The following is a 22,892-nucleotide window of genomic DNA, read 5'->3' on the forward strand; positions in this document are numbered from 1 at the left end:
GAAATAAAGATCTGCCCTCCTCCTCCTCAGTGACCTTTCCACCACATTACACACTGTCCCAGGGCATCTTCTGTTGGATGACAAAAAGCATTTCAGGCTATTTTTATACTCTGAGTATAAGTTAAAAATGTTACTGTTGGGTATTTCCAAATTATATCTCCTAAGGTATTCTTGATAAATCCGCATTCCTCTTATTGCTTGAATAACTGTTTGAAGTGCAACAGATACAAACGAGGTAAAACAACTTTTTCTGACACAAGTCTGCTGCAGTTAGTTCTGGCCCAGCAAGAGGAAGGGGATGCAGACACAAAGGTGCCCCCCCATGTGTGTGAAACGGAAGGATCATATCAGCTCCAGTTCTTTGAGTTATTAATTCTGCAACCATGGACAGATCATTAACTCTCTCTTAGATTCTTTTTCTTCTTGTGTAAAATAGGAACACAAATGATCAGACTCCTACAGATGGTTATGAGGAATAAACGAAACTATCAAAGGAAATGGTATCAGCAAAGCACCAAAACGCTTCCTGGCACAGCCACTAATTCCCTTCCTAATTCTCAACTTGTATATAGTAAAAATCCCCTTGAAATTATAGTAAGAAGACAAAGCCATGCTGGAGTGCAACATACTCTCTCAATATGATAATTCCAACTTGCAACAGTTTTTCTTCCATCTTTGAGACAAATTGCTGTTTCCTCATTTTGGCACAAGCTCTAAGAATAGGCACTTAACAGTCATGCTGTTATATATATATGTATATATATACACACACACACATACATATACATGAAAACATATATATATTTTATATATATATGTCTTGTATATACACATACACATTTGTTTGAACATAGAAGCACACTTAATGCAGCTGTAAGGCGACTAGGCAAACAGCAGATACACAACACCTATTTCATGCTCAATGAGGACATGGAAATGGTGGGTGAAATTGGGCCAAAATATTTAAATCATTATTTCTTTCTCCTCTTTTTTCCGCCAAGTGTGCATAGCTGAATTTGCAAATGTTAATTAAATATACATATAATGTAACTCCACTGGAAACGTAACTCTTTTTTTGCAGACAGAAAGGATGTGGCTGAACTCCGGCAGTACACCTGCAACTGACATGGGCGAGAAAGGAGGAGCCCTGACTCAGGGCTGAGGTGCAGCCAGTGTACATGGGGGAGGCTGTTTCAGTTGTTAAAACACTGTAATTCTTCATTACTGAATGGTAAGTAGCTGCCGTCTGAGCCCCCTGAGGTGCCCCAGTATCTTTGCCCCGCTTCTTGCTCCCTTTCCTCTAGCAGCTGAAGGGGTAACAGCACACCCTACTCCGGCACTAGGCCTGGTGTCACCAGACTGCTATTATTTCAAACACCACCCCGTCTCCATCTCCATCTCTCTATCCACGCCTAGGCATTGCTGGTTGCCAGTTGCCCCAATTATTCTAGCACTATCATTTGGCATTTCCAACGCTAGCTAAGGTTACTGAGCATCTGTGTGTGTGTGTGCGTGTGTGCGTGTGTGTGTCTGTGTGTGTGTCTGTGTCTGTGTGTCTGTGTATTGGGAGAAGGAAGTGAACATAAGAGAAACCTTGTTTCTCAGAAAACAAGAATTATCATCATGGGACCTATTATTTCAGAATCTCCTATCAGATACAGATAAGATTCTGATTTATCAAGCCTTCTGTTTTTCATCCTCATCAATCCAAAAACTGTTTCATCCTCTCACCGCCTGACGGAGTCTCTAGCCAGCAAAAGCGTATCATCCTCCACACCTCTTCAAAGAGAGAAAGCCAATTCCTGATGTTAACAGGAGCAGCACATTCACAAATAGGAAGTACAGCATTTTAAGACTACATCTAATGACCTAAAAAATGTCATCAGTAATACAAAATGTCAATGCTTAGAGTGTAACTGAAGAAAGAGATTTATTTTTACCTAGAAGGAATGAAAAATAATTCATTAAGTAGCTAAACAAAAGCTCAGCAGTGAGGCTAAACTAGGTAACGAAAAAACTCAACAAAATAGAATAGTTTTTAAAATGTAGTTTAAAACTACATTAAAAAACTTTATAGAAACTAGAGTTTAAGAGAATAGAAAATTCCATGACTGTCTTAAATGACTTTTCTAGGAATTGGACTCTCATCAGCACATATGGTACTTATAATGCAAAGTTGGTCATTATATATATTTTTAGTATTGTTCTTGTTCCTGCATGACTCGATATTTGTAGATATTTCTCTCTCTCTTTGGAACAATCTCCAAAAGCTAAAAACGTTAACAAGCATTTGAAAATTATCCAAGAGTGTAAGTATAACTTACCCATTATACATGACTACCTTCAGAATAAAAAAAAAAAATAGCACGATATACTTATTTCATATAATTCATCATAAAACACAGAAAAACAATGTCCACACCTGCATAGGTCCAGGAATGCAAGACAGAACTCTCTCTATGTTCTCAGAGGTCACATCTACATCGTTCACAGCAACAAGGACATCACCTGAAAACAGAATCATAATGAACGATAAATGCGTGAATATCCAAAACAGAAAAAGATCTAGAATGGGAACATTAAAAAAGCATCTATTCTGATCTCCTCAAAGTAGAACGGAAAATATGGTACAGACATTCGGGGACTTGTCCAAGGTTGTAAAGCTCAGTAGTGGCAGAGCGAACTTCCCACTCCACTCTTTCTTAAATTAAATGCAGCCCAACATTGCACCACAACTAAATATAACCTATGAATATTTAAAGGGACGAATATTTTCATTTTTGGTACAACTAGGAGAATTACATAAACCCAAGGGACAAATGGAAAATTTGTAGCGTAAACCAAGTCCTGCACTTAACAAAATTGAATCTAACCACTTAGACCCATAGTGAAAAAATGCAGCTGAAATTTTAATTAAATCCATGTGGTACATCATAACTCAATAAGCTGGGTATTCACTGCTATTGCTGATCTGTGTCTACACACAGCTCTTTGTTTCAAAAGTCCCCAACCACATCAAAACCCATAACATGTTTTAGTATATATCTCCTTTTCCATGGCTTCTCTTTAAATGTGTATATTATCAAATTTAGTGGCTTTAATATAATAAAGATCACTGTTAAAATGGAAATTTACTTTCACAACATAAAGGTAGTATCTAAACACCAGTGAGCTATATTAATAGAAATATGCACATACCAAGGTTATTTTTTCTCATCATTCCTAAATATATCATTAGGAAATTGATTAAATAATTCATACTCATCTATTCATTAATTCACCCAACAAATACTTATTGAGCACCTACTGTATGCTAGGCACTGCTCTAGGCACGGCAGATCCAGAATTGAACAAAACAGACAAAAATCTCTACCCACGTGGAGTTTAAGATAATAAACATATATATAGATAAAACAGTGTTGGTAGACAATACTCCATTGGTCTCTCACGTTTCTGTACACCACACAAGCCCAGGCCCTGAAAGTCTTTGTTCTGTATTATCTTTTCAAGGATGCTTGTATGGTGAACAGTTTTGGACAAGACAATGTCTCCCTCCAGGGCAAATGTAAACAGTACAATAAGGATAGTGTCTCCCTCAATATCTTACTGTTAATAATTGTTCTTTATAAAAGATTCATGCTCCCTAAGCTCAAAGTTCTTCTCCTTTAATGCAACCCACTATGTATAGAGGTGTCACCTGGCCCTCTTCCTCATGCCCTGTGGGAATGAAGGTTGGGGAACAGAAGAAATTGGCGTTACTCTGGCTACTGCTGTTCCTCCCTCTCCCTTCTTTCCTTGCTCACCTTTATACTTGATCACATGGGAAAGGGATTAAGTGAGGAATGAGCAGGAGGAGTTTCTTAGGCCATGCTCATGAAAGCTTGCATGGCCTACACTAGGTTTAGAGGCTCAAGAGATGGTATTCAGTTGAGAGTTCTGCAGGTGAGAGTTCCACCAAGCCACACACGATGGTCCGCTATTGCAGCAGGTTGACCAATCCAGTAGTTCTTCTTAAAAGTAAGAAATGTATATATAGTTATAGCTCTGTGGTGTGTAATAGGAACTAACACGGTGTTGTAAGCCAATTGTACTTCAAAAACAAACTCATAGAAAAAGATATCAGATTTGTGGTTGCCACAGGTGGTAGGGAGATGGAAGAATTGGATGAAGTTGGTCAAAAAGGTACAAACCCCCAGTTATAACATAAATAAGTACTGCATGTAGCTTAGTGGTAGAGTATGTGCTTAGCATGCACGAGGTCCTGGGTTCAATCCCCACGATCTCCATTTAAAAAAAAGTAATAAATAGATAAATAGCCAACATTTGTTTAAAAAAAGAAAGTACTAGGAATGTACCATACAATATAAATATAATTATCACTGCTGTACATTATGTATCAAAATTGTTAAGAGAATAAATCCTGAGTTCTCATCACACGGTAATTTTTTCTATTTATTTAATTTCATATCAATATGAAATGATAAATGTTCACGAAACATACTGTGGTAATCATTTCATGACGTATAAGGCAAATCATTATGCTGTACACATTAGACTTAATTTGAACCTCTCTCAAGGAGCATAGTAAGAAAGATGTAAAAAGTATTTTTAGACAGTCTCTTCATCTTTGCCTAGCTGTCTGCTCTCAGGTAAGAATGACAAACAAAATATAGGAGCACCGATGTAAAACAAAACCACTTAGATCAGTCTAACCATGGGGTCTGCCGTCAGTAGATTATGCTATCCTCACGACACCAACATAGTGAAACCATTTTAAAACTTGTTCCTTTAAACTAAAACTCCATTAGATAATGTCCCACATGACTTTTTTTTTCCCTCCAAACCCTAACAAATACAGTTCTGTAGTTTAGTGTTAACTGAACTATCATCTGAAAGCATCATGTCCAACAAACCACTAAAAATAGGAGACATGTATCATCACAAAAGATACGAAAATAAATTTTAGAACAAGTGCAGTATATACATAATAGTTTTAAATGTTTAGTAGAAAATTGTCTCTTTCTACGAAAGAAGTATTATATCCACTTCTCATTCCCCAGATATTTGCTTTCCTCAGGTTTTTCTGAGGATCTCTGTGAAGCGACTCAGAGATGGCAGGCTTCCTGGACATCACATCACTGCAGTGGGCAGCCTGCACTCCAGGAAAGTTCTTTTCAACAAGTGTATGGGAGTCATTAGTATGCATAGTCCCACTTCAAAGGCTGAAAGGAAATGAACTGCATGAATTGGTTTGAATCGTTGAATAAGAAATTACCTTGGGATTATGGATGGGTAGAAATAAGGGGGAAAATGTATAAAGAGATAAATTCAAGAATCAAATAAAACATAAAGAAAGGAATCAATTTATCACAATGTTTAAATCAACTCTTCAGCGTAAAGTGAATTTGAGAAAACTCATCAGTTTCTCAGCATCTACTTAATATCAAACAATAAATATGTACTGAAGGGCTCCTACATAAGGCACCAAATACTATGAAAATATATATGTAAAGTTTGCTTACTCTTCCATATATGAAATGAATATGCTATACACAAAGGATATACAGTTTAAGAAATTTTGAAATAAAATTATTACACATAAATGTAGGAAAAAGAAAGGATACATATCAAAATGCTGCCTTTGGGTAATTGGGCTTTTTATATTTTTTGTTTAATTACATTTTCGAAATGGTCTACAATAAGCATATATTAAAAAAAATTAAAACTCACATTTTACAAAACACACACACTGTAGTAGGCAGAAGAACTGTCCTCCAAAAATGCCCACAGCCTAACCTCTGAAGTCTGTGAATGTGTTACTTTACATGGGTAAAGGAACTTTGCAGATGTAGTCAAATTAAGGATCTTGAGACTGGGAGATTATCCAAGTGAGCCCAATGTGATCACAGGGTTATTATAGGAAGGAGGCAGGAGAAAGAGACTTGAAGATGCTATGCTGCTGGCTTTAAAGATGGAGGAAGCTACCACATGGCAAGGAATGTAGGTGGCCTCTAGAAGCTGGCCAAGGAAACGGGTTCTCCCCTGTAGCCTCTAGAAGGAATGCAGCTTTGTAGACACTTTGATTTTAGTGCAGAAAAACACATTTAAGACTTCTGACATCCAGAACTACAAGATAACAAACTTGTGCTGTTTTAAATCACTAAGTTTGTGGTAATTTGTCACAGCAGCAATAGAAAATTAATACACCTGCTTAACAATATAAAGCAACCTTGTCTAAGCACCAAATGAGAGTCAATGAATGCTAAAGAACAGATGTACAAGGTACATTGAGAGGTCATAAGGAAAATAAATCAGGCTTGTTAGAAGCGGGTATTTATGTACAGAAGGACTGGGAAATACGGATGAGGCAGTGGCATGGGATCAGATTGTGAATTTAATTTGATCATTTAAATTAAGCTGAATTTCACTTCAGAGGGGAAAGAATCTGGTTTTTGAAACACAGTTACATACTGCCATTTTATACATTCAAGTTAGTGTATTTACTGACTTCTTAAGTTTTCAAAGAATAAAAATTATTCTATTTTTTAAACTTCAATATCAACCTCTCATCTATAATATACAAACACTAAAGTAGACAAAATTAAGGTCCTTCCCAAACTACCATTCTTGAAGTCCTTGAATAATGGTAGCTCATATATTTTAACTATCATTTAGAATATTAAGTAAAATATCACATTCTCTAAAGATGTTGGATAAGAAACTAGTGTAAGGCTTTTATTTGTCATTAAATAGAAAATAATACTACAGAAATGTTGTAAAAATTATCAATGACCCCAGCACTATAGCCCTGATTGTTTTTGCAAATTATCTTTAGTCTTTACCTCTGTTGACACAAATGAGACATTGAGGATTTCTGTCCTTTTAAACTTCTCAAATAGGAAGAATTTTTATGCTGGTATATAGTTCTTAGAATTATAATTTTAATTGTCAAATAACATCAATTTATTTAATTACAACTTGAATAACTGTACATTTTCATACTTTTTCCTTTTTATTTTTACTAAAAAAATGCTTCAATACATGTTTTCATGCACATAGTGCTTCCTCTTTTTACATCTGGAGGCAAAAAGCTTTTTCTGTAAAGATCAGATTAGCAAATAGTTTAGGCTCTGCAGGCCACATGGTCTTTGTCGCAACTCAACTCTGGCACTGTAGCTTGAGAGCAGCAATAAATGCATGAATGTGGCTGTGCTCTAATAAAATTTTATTTATGGACACTGATATTTGAACTTCATATAATTTTCATATATCATAAAATATCACTCTATTTATTTTTATTTTTTTAACCACTATAACTGGTTAAAACCATTCTCAGTTTGCAGACTGTGTAAGAACAGGTGGTGGGCCTGACTTGACCTGCTGGCTGTGGTCTGCAGATGTGTTTTAGGTTATTTCTTTAGGATAAATGTCTCAAAATGGACTCACTGGGGTAAACAGTAACTACACTGCTGTAACTTAATAATGGTTTCCAAATTACATTTTGAAAGGATTAAGCCATTTATTTTCTTTCTCATTAAAGAGAAATCTTTTGGTACTTTCCCTGCCCATCCAAGTGAGCAACATGGCAAGTGAAAGCTCTCTGTGTGGAATTCACAACACATGGGTCCCAGCTTTATCACTGGCTGGCTGCTCTCGGGTAAGTCACGCAATTCTTCAGGTGCTCATCTGTAGAGGGAAATAACTGCACCAGAAGCCCTCAACAAAGGCCTAAAAACTCTAAGTCTGTCTTTCCAGTGAACTCACTGCTTCAGTCATTCCTTTACTGGTGGATCAAGTACCACAGATAAAAATGTGGGGAAAAAAGTGATGGTGAGAGAGGAAAGACAAACAAGCAGAGTTACTTTCATTAAGAATATTGAAATTTTACAACTATTACAGAAGACAATAAAAATGTGTACCAAATAACAGTCTGCAAATTATTAGAGAACAAAACCATACATTATGCGTTCATAAAAACCAAATCTGTCTTTTCAAAAGAGCATTTCAACTGTTTTCACTAGGAACAACCCAAATGTCTATCAACAGTGGGATGGAAAAATAAACAGCATATATTCATGCAACAGAATGCTACGTAGTGACAACATGGCTATTTCTCATAGATTATAAGCTAAAGAAAACAGAAACAAGAGAATACACACCACATACTTCCATACCATATACCCATTTACATGAAGTTCAACAACTTTTATTGATAGAAAACTTCTGACTTTTGGAAGATACCCTTTGGGAACGGGGACTGATGTGGAGTGTTCTGGGTACTGAAAACATTCTGTATCTTGACCTGGGTGGTAGTTACACAGTTATATACATATGTCAAAATTTACTGAGTATACACTTACGATGTGTGCATGTTATGAATGGAGTTATACCTCAATTAAAAAGATTTTTTAAAAAGTAAACTAAAAAATACTTCAAAAAATTTTAATTAAAAGAGAAACTTAGCACAGGTGTTATACAAAATAAATTTATTCAGTGATCACAGGTGAGAACATTAGAAGCTAACACAAAAAGACTTTGAAATAAAAACTTTATTGTTTCCCAGAAATAGTGTTCAGGGGTGTAAGTGTTTAGAACATTAATGTGTAATTTCTCTAACCCTATCCTTTCCAATCCTCAAAAAATACCTAGTGAAAATGACCAACATTTAAATGGGTACACTTGAAGAAAAAATAAATCACTGAGGTGATGTGCAGTTTTTAGGATGTGGAAAAAAGGGGTACTAACATTTGCTCTAGACCAAGACAGGGGCTGGCAACAGGTAGTCCATGAGCTATCAGCTATTAAACTTTAAGAAAAACACAAAAACAGAATATAAAAACAAACATGCAAGCCCCTGGCAGCAGGAACAGCAAAAATGGCACCAAAAAAGGTAGCAAAACTCCCAGGAACCCAGCAAAGAAGAATCAGAATAGAATCTGCTGTTGTGAAAAGAAAGAAGGAAGAGGAACCAGTCTCACTGTACCAAGGGACTTAAGTCAATGGTGGGTCATCCTCCAGCCAGACAATGGCAGAGGTCATCCTGAGCAAACTGCACTGACCAGGACAAAGTTTTCATGATACGCCTGCCTGTGGGGTGACTGTAGTGCAAAATGTCACTATGAAAGAGGCACGTCAGAAATTATATCACAGGAGCATCTTGTGGGATTAGCAAACCCAACATGACATGAAAATCATCCATTCTTTATCCCCAAAGTATATAATTTAAAAAATACAGAACATAATCATCAAATTAAAATCTTGAATGAGTAGAGAAAATAATCACCCATAATGCTTCAACACTTACCCAACACTATTAGCATTTTGCTGTATTTATATTAACTTCTAACTGTGGTCCCTGCATATTTTCTTTTTACATAGTTTATTCATTCACTCAGTAAATGCTTTTTGAGGATTTAGTATGAGCCAAGCATTTTGCTATGTACCAAAGATAAAATGGTCAATTTGTTCTGACAAATTTCCTTTTCTACTTATTAGTAAATTATAAACTTTTCCATTACAAACTTGGAATGAGCCTCATTTTCTAATTTTTTACTGCTATTTAACATATGCAGGGAAGTGCACAAATTGTAGGAGTACAATACAATGAATTATCGCAAAGCGAACATACCCATGTCACTATTGCACTCAGGTTAAAAAGTAGACTCTAGCACCTTGTGTATCTTTAAGTTATTTTAGTAGTGTTTTGGGAGTCTCTTCCTCTCTGGTTCGTTCTCCTTTCTCCCATTACAGATGGTGCAGAGATCATGCCTAGAGGTAACCGGCAGTCCTAAAAGGCTCAGCTGGATACTCAGACTGGAGTATCAGGGGAGAGGAAATATGGACTAAAGAGTTTCATAGGTCATAACCATCTCTCCACAAGGTTTCAAGAGAAAAGGGTAAAAAGAATTTTAGAGACTTGGCTATAACTCAGCCCAAATAGGCATTCCAGGCAGAGGCCCCAGGTAAGCATAAAGAGAATGCCTTAAGCTGGAGTATCCCAGCATGTGGGATCCTAAAATTATCGTGGTTGGCAACAACCAGGCAGGATTTCATAAGCAGGAATTCTGGCCTGCTTTGACAGAACTAAAAGAACAAACACTGGAGATATTTCAGTCCAGTTCCATCATTTTACAAAAAAGGAAGCTGAGGACTGAGAGGATGTAAGTACACGCTCGCTCCCGTTGCAGGTATCCACTGCTGCACAATCAATCTCCCAAAAAGCTCAGCAGCTTAAAACAACCATCGTTCGTAGCCATGTGTGGAGATGGATGTTAACTAGACCTACTGTGATGACGATGTCGCTATATACACAATGTAAAATCATTATGTTGTATACCTGAAACTAAGCAAATGTTATGTTAATTATATCTCAATTATAAAAAAAAAGAAAACAAACAAACAACAACCGTTTATTCTCTCCCCCAGTTCTGGGGTTGACAGGGCTCAGCTGAGGTTCTCACTCAGGGCTCGTCTTGCAGTCACAGCCAAACGGTGGTTGGGGCTGGATTTACCTGGAAGGCGTCTTCACTCATGTCTGGTGGCCTTTGCTGCAGGGAGGCTGGGGTCTCGGCCAGATCACTACTCATGGCCTCGTCACGTGGCCAGGCCTTCCTGCCGGCATGGTGACAGGCAGGAGCTGCACCACTTTTTATGAGCTCACTTCAGTCACACAGAACCACTTAAGCTGTAGTCACAAGCCCACCCAGACTCAAGGCAGCGGTTGGGGGAGGGACACAGAGACACATAGACCATAACTCTGCCTGGGAGGAGTATCAACATTACATTGTAAGGAGAGAATGTGGGATCTTGTTGCAACCGTTTGGAGCACACACTTTGCACGGATGCCCTTCCTGCAGGATTCCTCCTTGCAAACCCCTATCACAGCACTTATCACACTGTGGGAAACCGCTGATTTCTGACCCACCTTTTCCACCATTGTATGAGCTCCTTAAGAGAAGAAACTGGATCATCAGAGTCATCTTTGTATTCCTGGTACTTCGTGGATGCTCAAAAAATTATTTGTTGAATCAATAAACAAACAAAATTTGGACTTAAAGTAAGAAATATTTTTAAATGCTTCTAAAGTATCTATAAAAGTTTTTATCAAAATGTTTTAGGCTGGGTCAACTTGAGACTGCCAGCTTTGAGAACTGTTAATACCTTTAAGTTTCATTAGTAATATATTCTCATCTTTGACTAATCTATCTTTAAGTACTAAAGTTGCTACTAACTCAAACATATCCAACAGCTTAAAATGTATCAGCAACACAAAATGCTCATCTTAACATATATTCAAAGTAACTTGTGAATTTATTATTTTCCCCTCAAAATTGGTGAGATATTTTATGACAAACACCCTTAAGAGGAAATTTATGTACAACACCACTGTTGCTAAATATGCCAAAGGAAATAGTTTAAAACCACTCCAAAAACTTAGTGTACTCAAGTGCAAACATACAATTTTAAAGTATTTTTATTCATAAATTACATATTTTTATATCATGTTATTGAATATACGTCATTCAAACCTAAATTATCACTGTCAACTTATTTTCTTTTTCTTGTCACAATCAACTCATTTTCTTTTTCTTGTCAGCAAGTACAACCAAGATGAAACAAAATTATATAAAATCTCAAAAATTACTTAAGCTGTTCCCTGGCCTAAACGAGGCACACACGTATATTCAACACACTAAAGTGTTTGTCTTAAGAACACTGTACCTTGTAGTACACCATCCTTACAATTACACTGTTGTCCCAAATGTAAAGTAGTCCTTAATTTGTTGAGAGTCTGGGTATATTTCTGTTTTGATCACTTTCCTCACGAGGCATCATCAGTCATTAATCCCCCCAAACAAGGACTAATGCTCACCAGCAGCACTTACTTACCGATTAATATCTGACCACTCTTCATAGCAGAGCCTCCTGGCAGCAGGCCATGGACCACGAGCCTCTCTCCACCGCCATGCTTTCCAGTTCTTCTCCAGCTCCACTTGGTCTGATGGATAATCCCAACTAGGACTTCCAGAAGCTTGAGTTGCTCTTTGGCTTTGGTGATGGTTAGCTTTTTAGGGTTTACATAAACATTCACGTCTTTGTACCGCTGTTGGACGACAACTCCTGTTTTCTGATTGGACTGATGCTTTAGGATGGATACTGGTCCACTGTCATTGCTATTTTTTTTATTATTGCGCTTGGGTAAAAGTTTTTTACTTTTTAAAATCTTAGTGAACCGCTTGAGTTTGGGTTCATATTTTTTTCCTTCTTTGTAATCATCTTCTTCAATAATAATCTCATTTTCACTGAACCTGACATGGTTCACAGTAGGTGTCTCAGGAAGGAGGCCTTCTTCCTCACCCTCACTCAACTCCAGATAAAACAGCTCTCCATTTTTCTGAACACTGTCCAGCCATTCAGGCTCAAGGTCACTATAAAAAAAGAGAAAAGATAATCTAAATAGCAGTCAAACATAAGAAAAACAGTTATGTCTTTCCAGCAGGAGGTGTGGGAGTATGGGGAACATGGATATGGGAAGGGCGAAAATTCTTTGATTATTTCAAAGTCTCCTTACTGTTTCTAACGTATTGTAAGCATCAACATTATTTTCTATACAGCCTTGAAGAACGGAGGTTGGAGAAGGGATCAAGATGGCATACAGATAGAAAAGAAAACAAATAAAAAAAGAGAAATGGCCCCCTGCTAGAATCTAAGGTTCTGTTTTGTTTTTAAATCTAATTTAGCCCCTGTGTGATTATTGTTCACTTTAGACAATTTCACTGGACAATAATTTACATTAGTAGTTGATTATGCAATTATATCCAGAGACATAAGACATTCAGAAACTGTACAGAAAAACATCCTCTTTCCATAATTATTCAGCATGGCTGACATGTTAAAACAAAAACTAAAGTCTACCAGCATTAAGAGACTTTGTGTATACAATAAATTTTCAAAAAAAAAAAAAGCATTAACTCACCATGAACTAAAACCTTTGCTGAAAACAACTAGTTTATAATCACAGTTAATAGTAATCACTACTGTAGCCTATTATTTCCATAAAATTCCTTTTAATGAATAATTGTGGTAGGAAGAGTAAACTACATATTACATAATTCATCATATGATTGTAAAAAGTTTTAACTGGGAAGCAGGCCATTGAAAAAAACAAAAATATTGCTATTAAAATGATTGAAACATACATTGTAAACTGACTATACTTCAAGTAAAAAAATGATTGAAACAGTATTAAAAAACAAAAATACTCATCTTAAGGTAACAAACCTAACTACAAACTCTAGCCTGTTAAATGCTATGAACAGCTTACCTTTCAAGCTGCTATTCTTTAGAGCAAAATTGGTCACAGTGGAAAAACTAACATGTAGAGAGAGATTTTTCAGAAACATGAGCTGTAATATCCTGGCATGAAAGGGTATAATTTGTGTTCTAATCATTCAGTCAGAAGACATTTTCAGTTTTCTGCAGTGTTTGTGAGCAACTCTGGTTCTTTTAACTTAAAAGCCAAAATGTGAAAATTAACACCCCCAGAAACGCACTGTTCTATCAGTCAATCTGAAACTAACCACTGCCCTGGTCCGTGGGTGATAATATTTATATAAATAAAATAATATATAAGAATTTTCAACTCTCTATAAATGGTTAAAAAAATAACTATTCCCAGATATCAAAACTAGCATTTCTTAGGCACTTGCTGATTCCCAGTGTGTGGCATCATTTTAGGCACTTTTAGCATCGATTCCTGTGGATGATTCATCATGTATCAATTGTTTTGACCATACCTATCTGTACCTGCAGAAATCAGTATTTAATAAAGATACATATATATATATATATCTTTACCCAAAGACTATACCAACTCACATTTCCACCAGCAATGAAAGAGACCCATTTTCTTAACCTCTAGATTTAAAAATATTTCACTTTAAGTGGAAGAAATCTTTTTTAAAAAAAGAGGAAGAAATTAAAAGAAGGGAGATAAGAGATAGGAATAAAGACAAATAAATGAATGTGGGAGTCTGTAAAAGGCGGCAAACCATATAATAAAAAGGAAATGAACTTGAGAAGTCACAGACCTTGGTTCAAACTCTGTTCTATTGAGACTTCACTTTTTTAAGTTTTTGTTTTCCTCATCTAGAAAATGGATTATAGCTACCTCACAGGGCTGTTATCAACAGCAAATAAAACAATGTGCCTGGCAAGGTAAATGCCAAATAAATGACAGGTCCCTTCCTCTCACCCTGCAGAGTCAGAACTGTGGAGAAACTTACACCTTTATGAGACACAGCTCTTATACTTCTGAATTTTTCCAACCCGTGGCAATAAAGGAAGATTTCTCCAGTGACCTCTATTTGCTAGGTTCCAAGCTAAGTGCCGGTGACCTAAGAACCAAAAGGAGATGCTGCCTTCAAAGCCACAGTTCAGAATTCCCAGGAGGATTCCTTATCCCTACTACAGGTGATTAATTCCTATTTAGATAAACATCAAGAGCACAACTGATCAATGTGTCAGAAAGTTTAACAGAGTTGGAAAGACTGCATTCTGAAATAAGTTCTATTAGAATGAAGGGAGTTTATTAAAACAACAATAAAACAAAAATCCCAACTTCTCATGGCAAGTATTCATTAATAATGAAATTAATACTATATGTAGATTCTCCCCACTCCAGGAGATGGAGCGTAATCTTTCCTCCTGTTTAGTGTGGACTGGACTTAGCGACGTGCTTCCAAAGAACAGTATGTAAAGTGAAAAATAGCAGCTTCACAGTGAAGAAACCTGGCAGATACCATCTTAGCCAAGTGACTGAGGTTATGAAAAACAAGGAAGGACTGAGAAACTGTCACAGACCAGAGGAGACTAAATGCAATATGATATCCTGGACTAGATCCTAGAACAGAAACAGGACATAAGTAGAGGAATGGTGAAATCTGAGAAACGTCTGGAGTTTTGTTGATGGTACTGTACTAATATGAATTCCTTAGTTTTCATTAGTGCACTGTATTTGTGTAAGATGTTAACATCTGGGGAAAACTGGGTGAAGGATATACAGGAACTCTCTGCATTATCTTTGCAACTTTTCTGTAAATCTAAACTTATTCCAAAATAAAAGGTTTATATTTTTAAATGAATTAAATCTAGCAGTTTTAATTCAGATTTCTGTAATACATGAGTCACATTAATCAATATTAATATAAATATTCATTTCTTTTCTGAGGTCCTACAGTACAAGCTGCAAAGTTGTCATTGTGTAAATGTCTTTCAATGAGATTCTTACAAGTTGTTTATTGTACTTTGTTCTAAACAGGAATAACTATTTACTTATAGTCTACCCTCAAAGTCTAACGGCACTTTAATTGGTTTCAAGGCCCTAACTGATGCAGTAAAGATGAGTAGAGTCCTTCTTCCCAAAGAAAAACTTGCTAATTTGCAAATAAGCAAGTTCAAGTTCTCTTACATAAGCTGTGACATAAATATATTAAAGAAAATGAACTTCAAATAATACTGGTAAGTTTCTCAATTACTGATGTATTCAAGAATTCTATATTGATACTAAATCTTTGTTTTTTTTTTTCACTAAATCTTTTTTCTTCTTCTAAGTTATCAAATATCTCAGATCTTAGTTTTATTAATGTCAGCATTTTTCATCAAATGAAATAGTATCAAGATTTCCTTGGCCACCATAAGAAAAACATTACGAAATAGCCAGCCCTCATGGTACATTTCCTTAAGGAAAAGAGACTTTTGCTACTACTGCTACTACCTGTTACATTATACATTTTTCCCCCTTCTTAGTGGGGAAAGCACTATGTGGTTTACCAAAGTAGCCAACACATGTAGTTACCCAGTTGCATAGTGCTAATAAATACAGCAGGACAATTCTAGGCACAGAGAAAAAACATGCACAATAAAAACAGCATGACAGATTATCAAGGATTCTAACTAGGGCTCCTTTAGTAAGTACTGATCTGTCTAATGCTTTTTTTGTGTTTTCACTTCTGTGCTCTGTTCACCAGCAATATCTAATTTTCATTCCTGAAGTCTTTTGATTATTTTATAAAAGAAAACCATGATTTTAATAGTTCAAGCCTATGCCAGCTGTTACAGCAGCTTGAGGAGGTGGGGAACCTGGGATGGGCAGATGATGCTCCTTCTGGACGAGCTACAGTCCCCACTGGGACAAACGTGAACCATGTCAGAGAATAGGAAGGGATCAGCCAGTGAACTACTGACTGCGTACTCACCGCATGAAATAAATTTTCACATCTCCACTGGAATTATGCTAATGAGCCTGTCCCCTACCCCAGTCCTCCAGCTAAACGGGGCATGGCTACACTTCACAGTTAAGGATACAGTCTAACCTTGGTAGAACTGAAATCACAGACCAGCAAATCATTTTCAGATAGGGATTTATTGTGCTTTTAAAGATGTCAGGTGGACAGAGAGCTCATCACCTTGGTGAAATGCAAGTTCCAAAAGTGAGGAATAAAAACTGCTATAGAAGGGGGGAGTTTGGAGAGATTAAGTCTAAGAGGAATCAAATAAGGTTCTAGGAGAAGGTGGCACTTTAAATGGGACCTTGAATGACTGTGACAAGTAGAGCTAGGAAGAAAAGGTGTTTTAAACAAAGAGAACAAAGTACATATAAATGTAGGTGTGCAAGAACATGGTAGGAATGAGAATGGACATTTCAGTGTAGCAATGTTATACACTGAATGTTTATGTTCCCCCAGAATTTATATGTTGAAACACTAGCACCCAATGTGATGGTATTAGGAGGTGGGGCCCTTGGGAAGTAATTAGAATTAGATGACATCACAAGGGTGGAACCCTTACGAATGGGATTAGTGCCCTTATAAGTGTCACAAGGAACTTGCTTCTCCTCTCTGCTATGTGAGAATATAATGAGAACTTATAGCCTGTAACCTGGAAGAGAGACCTCACCAGAACCTGACTATGCTGGTACTCTGATCTTGGACTTCCAGCCTCCTGAAAAAAAAATAAATTTCTATTGTTTATAAGCCATTCAGTCTAGGCTGTTTTTAAAACAGCATCCAGAGGTGAGACAAGTAGGAATACTGGTGGCTTAAAAAAAGACCATCAAAGATGAGATCAGAAAGGCTAGGGATAGGTCTAAAGGAGCTATTAAAAAGCATCCTAAGGAATCTGGAGTTTATTTGGAAAGCCATCAAGCTTTTGACTAGAAAAATGATTTACTAGGCTTTTTTTAAAAAAGATCAGTTTTAGGTTCACAGCAAAATTGAAGGGAAGATAGATTTCCCATATACCACATATACAGCCTCCTCCATTATCAACATCTCCCACCAGGGTGGTATATTTGTTACAATCAATGGACCTATATTGGACACATCATTATCATCCCAAACCCAAAATTTACATTATGGTTTGCTCTGTATACAATCTATGGGTTTGGACAAATGCACCACAATAGTATCATACAGAGCAGTTCCACTGCCCTGACACAATTACCCTAATATTTTAAATTTTGAAATAAAACTCAAAACATATGAAGGCTCATAAAGCTTCCCAGTACCAGGAAGACAGTTTTCATGTTAAAGAAAAGTGTATCTTTCCTAGGTCATCTATACAAAGATTCCATTTCCAAAGAGGTAGAAACATTTACATACTCAGACTTTAGTTTTCTCTTTACCTCCACGGCCCCTCAGAATATAGCTGTCTCCATCCTGAAGATGGAGAAAGTAGTGAAGCCTCTGACAAAGATGTGAAAACGTGTTACTTAGAGACATCTTATACAATGGTACGTTATAACCAAGAGTTCCTCTAATTCTGAGTCCCTCAAAACAAGAGAAGTCTTGATGACATTAAAATGTTAACACTTTCAGGCAAGCAAAATAAACTTGTAAAAGGATATTTACATTCCTCTTGGAGAATCTACTACTGTACGCATATATCAAATTGCATGTACAACTTTTATTTGTCAATTATATTTCAATATAAGCTGGAAAAAATAGAGAAAATGAAATTCACTTTGGATTAACCCTCTTTCAAATCAAATAAATACACGTCACTTTTAACATCTTTGTCTTCCTGTCAATCCCGTGTCATCAACTACATGCTCATGATTTTCCTGTTCCTAAGATTTAAGCAAACATTCTCTCAATCAGCAAAACTCAGAACTGAATGAGTATTTTTATCCTCATTTTAATATATGAAATGCTCACAGAAATTATGCGACACATCTAAGGCCACATGGTTAGCGGGAGGGAAGAATAGAGCGCAGGTTGTCTGACCCTTCCTCTTAATCCAGTACTCATTACACTGCACCAGGATGCCTCTCATAATAATCTGTTGAAAAAATTATTTTGATTTGCAAATGTGCTAACAGAATCAGTCTCATTTTCAAAAGTTATTTCAGGCTATCTTATAAAGACATTCCATTGTAATTGAAGGGGATTGAATTCTTCGACCAATACAGTCACCAGAGATCAAAAATGAAATATCAGTTGCTAGTTTTTTAATCTCAGCCTTCTCCTGATCACAAGGATGACCTGGTTAAGCATGTGGCTATCTGCTTCATTGTAGTTAGCTTTGTTGGAAATAGGCAAGCCTGTGTTTAATTCTATTTCTGATCCGAATTGCCACATTATATCTTTTTCAAGTAGGTTCTTTTAGAAAAAAATGTTTTAGACCTGTGTTTTAGAAAACAAACTCTGGCAGTTGTATGGAAGAAAGACTGAGGATGGGAGAAATCAGAGGCACCCAGGCCAGTGTGGAGGCTACTCTACTGGTGTAAGGGGGAGGCAAGCCCTCTGAGTAAGGCAGTATCCCTGAGAAGGGGGAAACAGTCAGGGGAGTGGACATCAGAAGAGGAAGTCAAAAGGACTGGAGACTTACTATATTTGAAGACCTGAGTAAGAAGAGAGTGATGTCAGAAGAAGAGATGGGCAACACTAGGGGAGAAACAAGGCAGATAATGAATTCTCAAACACACTGAGCTGGGAGTACAGAGAGATGCTAGCAGAGAATTACCATTTCTCATCATAAACCTAGTTATATACTATTTGACTTTTTAATTTGTATAAGTTCATAAAAGAAAATTAAAAGAGAAAAGAAGTCAGGGTTCAGAGTAGCAGAGAAAAGGGAAATATACTAAATGGTATATTAATATACTGAATCATGACTTTGAATGAAATATTTTGATTCTTCACGTAGTACATTTCTACATTGAAACCCCCCAAAAAGACAAATTTTGATATATCAGCACAATGATATCCTATTCAGAAATAAAAAGGGATGAACTACATATAGGCAATAGCATGAATGAATCTCAAAATAATTATGCTGAGTAAAAGAGGTCAGACAAAAAAGAGTCCATACTGATTCGATTTTTTATAAAATTCTAGAAAATACAAACTCATCTATCATGACAGAAAGCAAATAAGTGGTTGTAAGGCATGAGTAATATTAGGGAGGCACATGGGGACACTTTGGGATTAAATGGATATGTTTATTATCTTGACAGATGAATACACGGCAGCTTAGTGAACTGTACACTTTAAATATGTACAGTTTAGTGTATTTCAATTATACTGCAATAAAGGTGTTAATAAATTCCTGAAAAAATTTAAAGGACATATTTCCATTTTCCTCCAGTCTTCTAAGAAGGAAGTTCCTTAGCTTCTTACAGCTAAATCCTCTTTTAAAAGTATCCCTTTTTCTCTTCAACAGTCAAGGTTTTAAAGCTAACAACAAAAAAAATCCAAAATCCTAATGGAAAATAATAGAATATATATATATAAAACTAAATCACCTTGCTGTACACTCGAAGTTAACACAATATTGTAAATCAACTATACTTCAATTTTAAAAATTATATCTAAGCCATAAGATTGATAATTCTGGCCAACATGAACTAATCGATGTTGCTTCAATGAGTTGAATATTGTAAAGCAAAGCAGAGATGTGGCATTATTGCAAGCAAACATATGGTTTATATTATTTCAATATTGAAACTAGTCACTGGTTCCCTCAATCCAACACATGCAGCTTCCTCAGGCATTGCCAATGTGCCAGGTCAAGATGCACTGTACTAATCTAAAAATTTCCTCTTACATCATGTCTTAAACAAACCTATTGAAAGTACTTCATCACAATGTAGCCTAAAGAAATTTTATCTCAAAAACAATCCACTTATTAATTCTATATTGACAATCACATGCAGCTCAAACTGGTTATCAGTTACAAAGCATGCAAGAAACAATGGTAATTTCCAGAGAAAATATGCAAAAAATTAACCAACTACAACACTGAAAATTCAGGATACTTTATGTGAACCAACAAGTAGCGTAACTTCCTTAATTACCTCCATGCGGGCAGTGAAAGACAATGGGCAATTCGTATCTCTTAGTTTTCATGAGAAAGATTAGGTTCACATCCCTATACCTTTGATCTACATGTTCCAGTGTCCTGTCCAAGCTGGGAAGGCTACCACTTGCATTGGTGACTTTGCAGCTCAGGGAAGTAAATATCATAAGGAAAGAACAGAACAGAAACCTACTCGGCCAGCTCGGCAAGTCAACGCTCCTGTCTTACAGACCAAGAAGCGACAGTCATAAAACCTGAATCTTGGGAAGACAGAAATATAGAGCAGCAAAACAGTTTACAATAAAGATTTACTGTATTTTTATTATTAGGAAGATAAAGATAATGGAATATGTAGTGATTAGTGAATGACTGACACAGTAAGTTTAATGACCATTTAAAAAAAACTATAATATAATATGTATATACATGTATTCTGAATCACAAGATGCTCTGAAAAAACAAGTTTTGTGTTTTTTTAAACGGTGGCACTGGGGATTGAACCCAAACCTTGTGCATGCCATGCACAAGTTCTGCCACTGAGCTGTACTCACCCCTGAGATAACAAGTTGTCTAACACAAAGTCCTCAGTTTGCCCCTTTCTTAGTAAACGGGGGTAGCTCATTTATCTTCACCAAAATCAGGGTGCCCCATTTGAAATCAAGTCTCTTAAATTCCTGCACTGACAACACTCAGCTGTGTGACCACAGGGAAATTATAGATTTTTCTGTGGGCTAAGTGTGGAATTCTAAGATAGAAAGAAACCAAGAGTCTGAGTCTCACACTGTCTATGCCTCTCAGAGCCTGACCAAAGAAGGTTCCACATAATCCATTCTCCCTTCTAGTAGTCTTGCTTGATAGCCATGAATTTTGTAATTACTTTTTAAATGACTACAGTAGAAGACTGTACAAACTATTCAATATCCTCAAATTTGTACAAGTCTTCCAGAATATAATCTGTCCTCATTAAGCCTCCAGAGTATATTTAAGCAGTCATTAGTGGTGGTTCTCCCCCCATGCTTTTAAAGACAATTTTACCTATGGCTGAAAATAATTGCCAAGTAACTGATACTCCCAAATATACATTAAATACTTATATCTTTTATTCCTAAATACTCATAAAATGTCATCCTAAAAATGACTATGGCAGTTGCTGATTGATGTTTGGCACCAGGACCATTTCACCACTAGTCATTTCAAACTACCACTAATTGACTTTTCTAAAAAGTTCTTCATCCATAGCAGTAAGGGATAAATTGCTCCAAAACTGAAGTATAATTGGGTATTGTGAATCAAATTAATTTTTTCATTATTTTTAAGGATAAGAACGTAGAAAATAACACTTAGATCTTATGTAGTTTAAAATTACATCATGACATAAAACAAGGAAATCATGTGGATGTATAGGAAAATACAACAGAAATACCCCACAAAATGCTGAGAGGTTGTTCTCCATGGTGAGACGAGGACGGATATTATTTTATATACCTATTCATTTTTACAACAGGATAAAAAATCACATAATTTAAACAGTTGACTTATAAAACGTGGTAGGTTTCCCTTCACTCTAAATACTAACGAGGTTGAAGTCACAAAGATCACGACACCAAAGAAGATGCTGCGATAGAACAGAATTTTATGAACACTGCAACAGATACTCTCTCATATATTACAGAATCCACCACAAAGAAGAGAGCCTCCTCATCTCAGAACCACAAAAAACCTACAGTATCAAAGAATGGCAGTTATTTCGGCTCCCAATATCACACAACTGAAACGTGGTGCAAACAAACCTCACTTATTAAAGAACCTCAAACACTCAATCCCTACCACGCCAACACTCTCGAAGTACCCCCCAGCCCACGTGTACACTCTTGGGACAGAAGGGATGGATTGAATTGTCCCTCTTCGGGAACCTTACTCATAATCGGTACTCGTAGAGGAGTATGAACCCGAGTCGCTGACCCGATCTTCAAGATCACAATCCTCATCTTCTTCTTGTGAAGAAGGGTCTCCAGGGAGCTTCTCTGGGTTCTGACGTGAACCACATAACGCGGGAGAAGCCATCATCAGGGATGCAGCAGCCACAAGTGGAGTGATTCAAACCTCGCAGCAGCGGCTTACCGGGGCCGCCATGTTGCCTCCGCTCGGGAAGTGGTAGCGGCCACGTGACGACCAATCCTTAGCTGCAATTGGTGGCGGCTCTGGTTGCCAGGGAGACAGGGAAGCGTCTCCGAGAGAACCAAGGTGACTGAAAAGAGCCAATGAACTTAAATTTCTAGGAGAGCGGAATGGAAGTAGCTAAAACTTAAACCAGTTACGCACTCCTAAACACACTCCTTTAGAACAGCGTAATTTATTAACAGGCGGAATCCCCCTGGGTTTTTTCTTTTTTTTTTCCCTCGCGCTGTGCACTTTTGTTTCTACGCGGAACGGCTGTCCAAAACCTTAGATGCGCTCCGCCTGTGTTTCCCTCGAGGTAAAGGAAACGACCCTCAACCTCTTCATTCGTGCATAGAATGCATGGTTTTAAGCAA

At 36.8% G+C, this 22,892-nt stretch overlaps 1 protein-coding gene across 5 annotated transcripts in view; it reads right to left on the bottom strand.

Annotated features, from left to right (window-relative positions):
- The window catches only part of INTU (inturned planar cell polarity protein), a 171,360-nt gene that overhangs the window by 38,956 nt on the left and 109,512 nt on the right, over positions 1-22,892 (bottom strand). For 2 of the 5 annotated variants that reach the window (XM_072937775.1, XM_072937765.1), the window contains exons 1-3: positions 22,277-22,492; positions 11,890-12,428; positions 2,423-2,508 (exon numbers count right to left, since the gene is read on the bottom strand). In XM_072937775.1, the coding sequence (XP_072793876.1) occupies positions 2,423-2,508; positions 11,890-12,428; positions 22,277-22,425 (774 nt within the window). In that variant the 5' untranslated portion in view covers positions 22,426-22,492. Of the gene's footprint in view, positions 1-2,422; positions 2,509-11,889; positions 12,429-16,256; positions 16,341-22,276; positions 22,508-22,892 lie in introns of those variants that run through there. The other 3 variants (XM_006212220.4, XM_072937779.1, XM_072937772.1) reach the window with 3 other exon arrangements.

The sequence above is a fragment of the Vicugna pacos genome, chromosome 2, assembly GCF_048564905.1.
Source record: "Vicugna pacos chromosome 2, VicPac4, whole genome shotgun sequence".
In the NCBI taxonomy this organism is placed as follows: Eukaryota; Metazoa; Chordata; class Mammalia; order Artiodactyla; family Camelidae; genus Vicugna; species Vicugna pacos.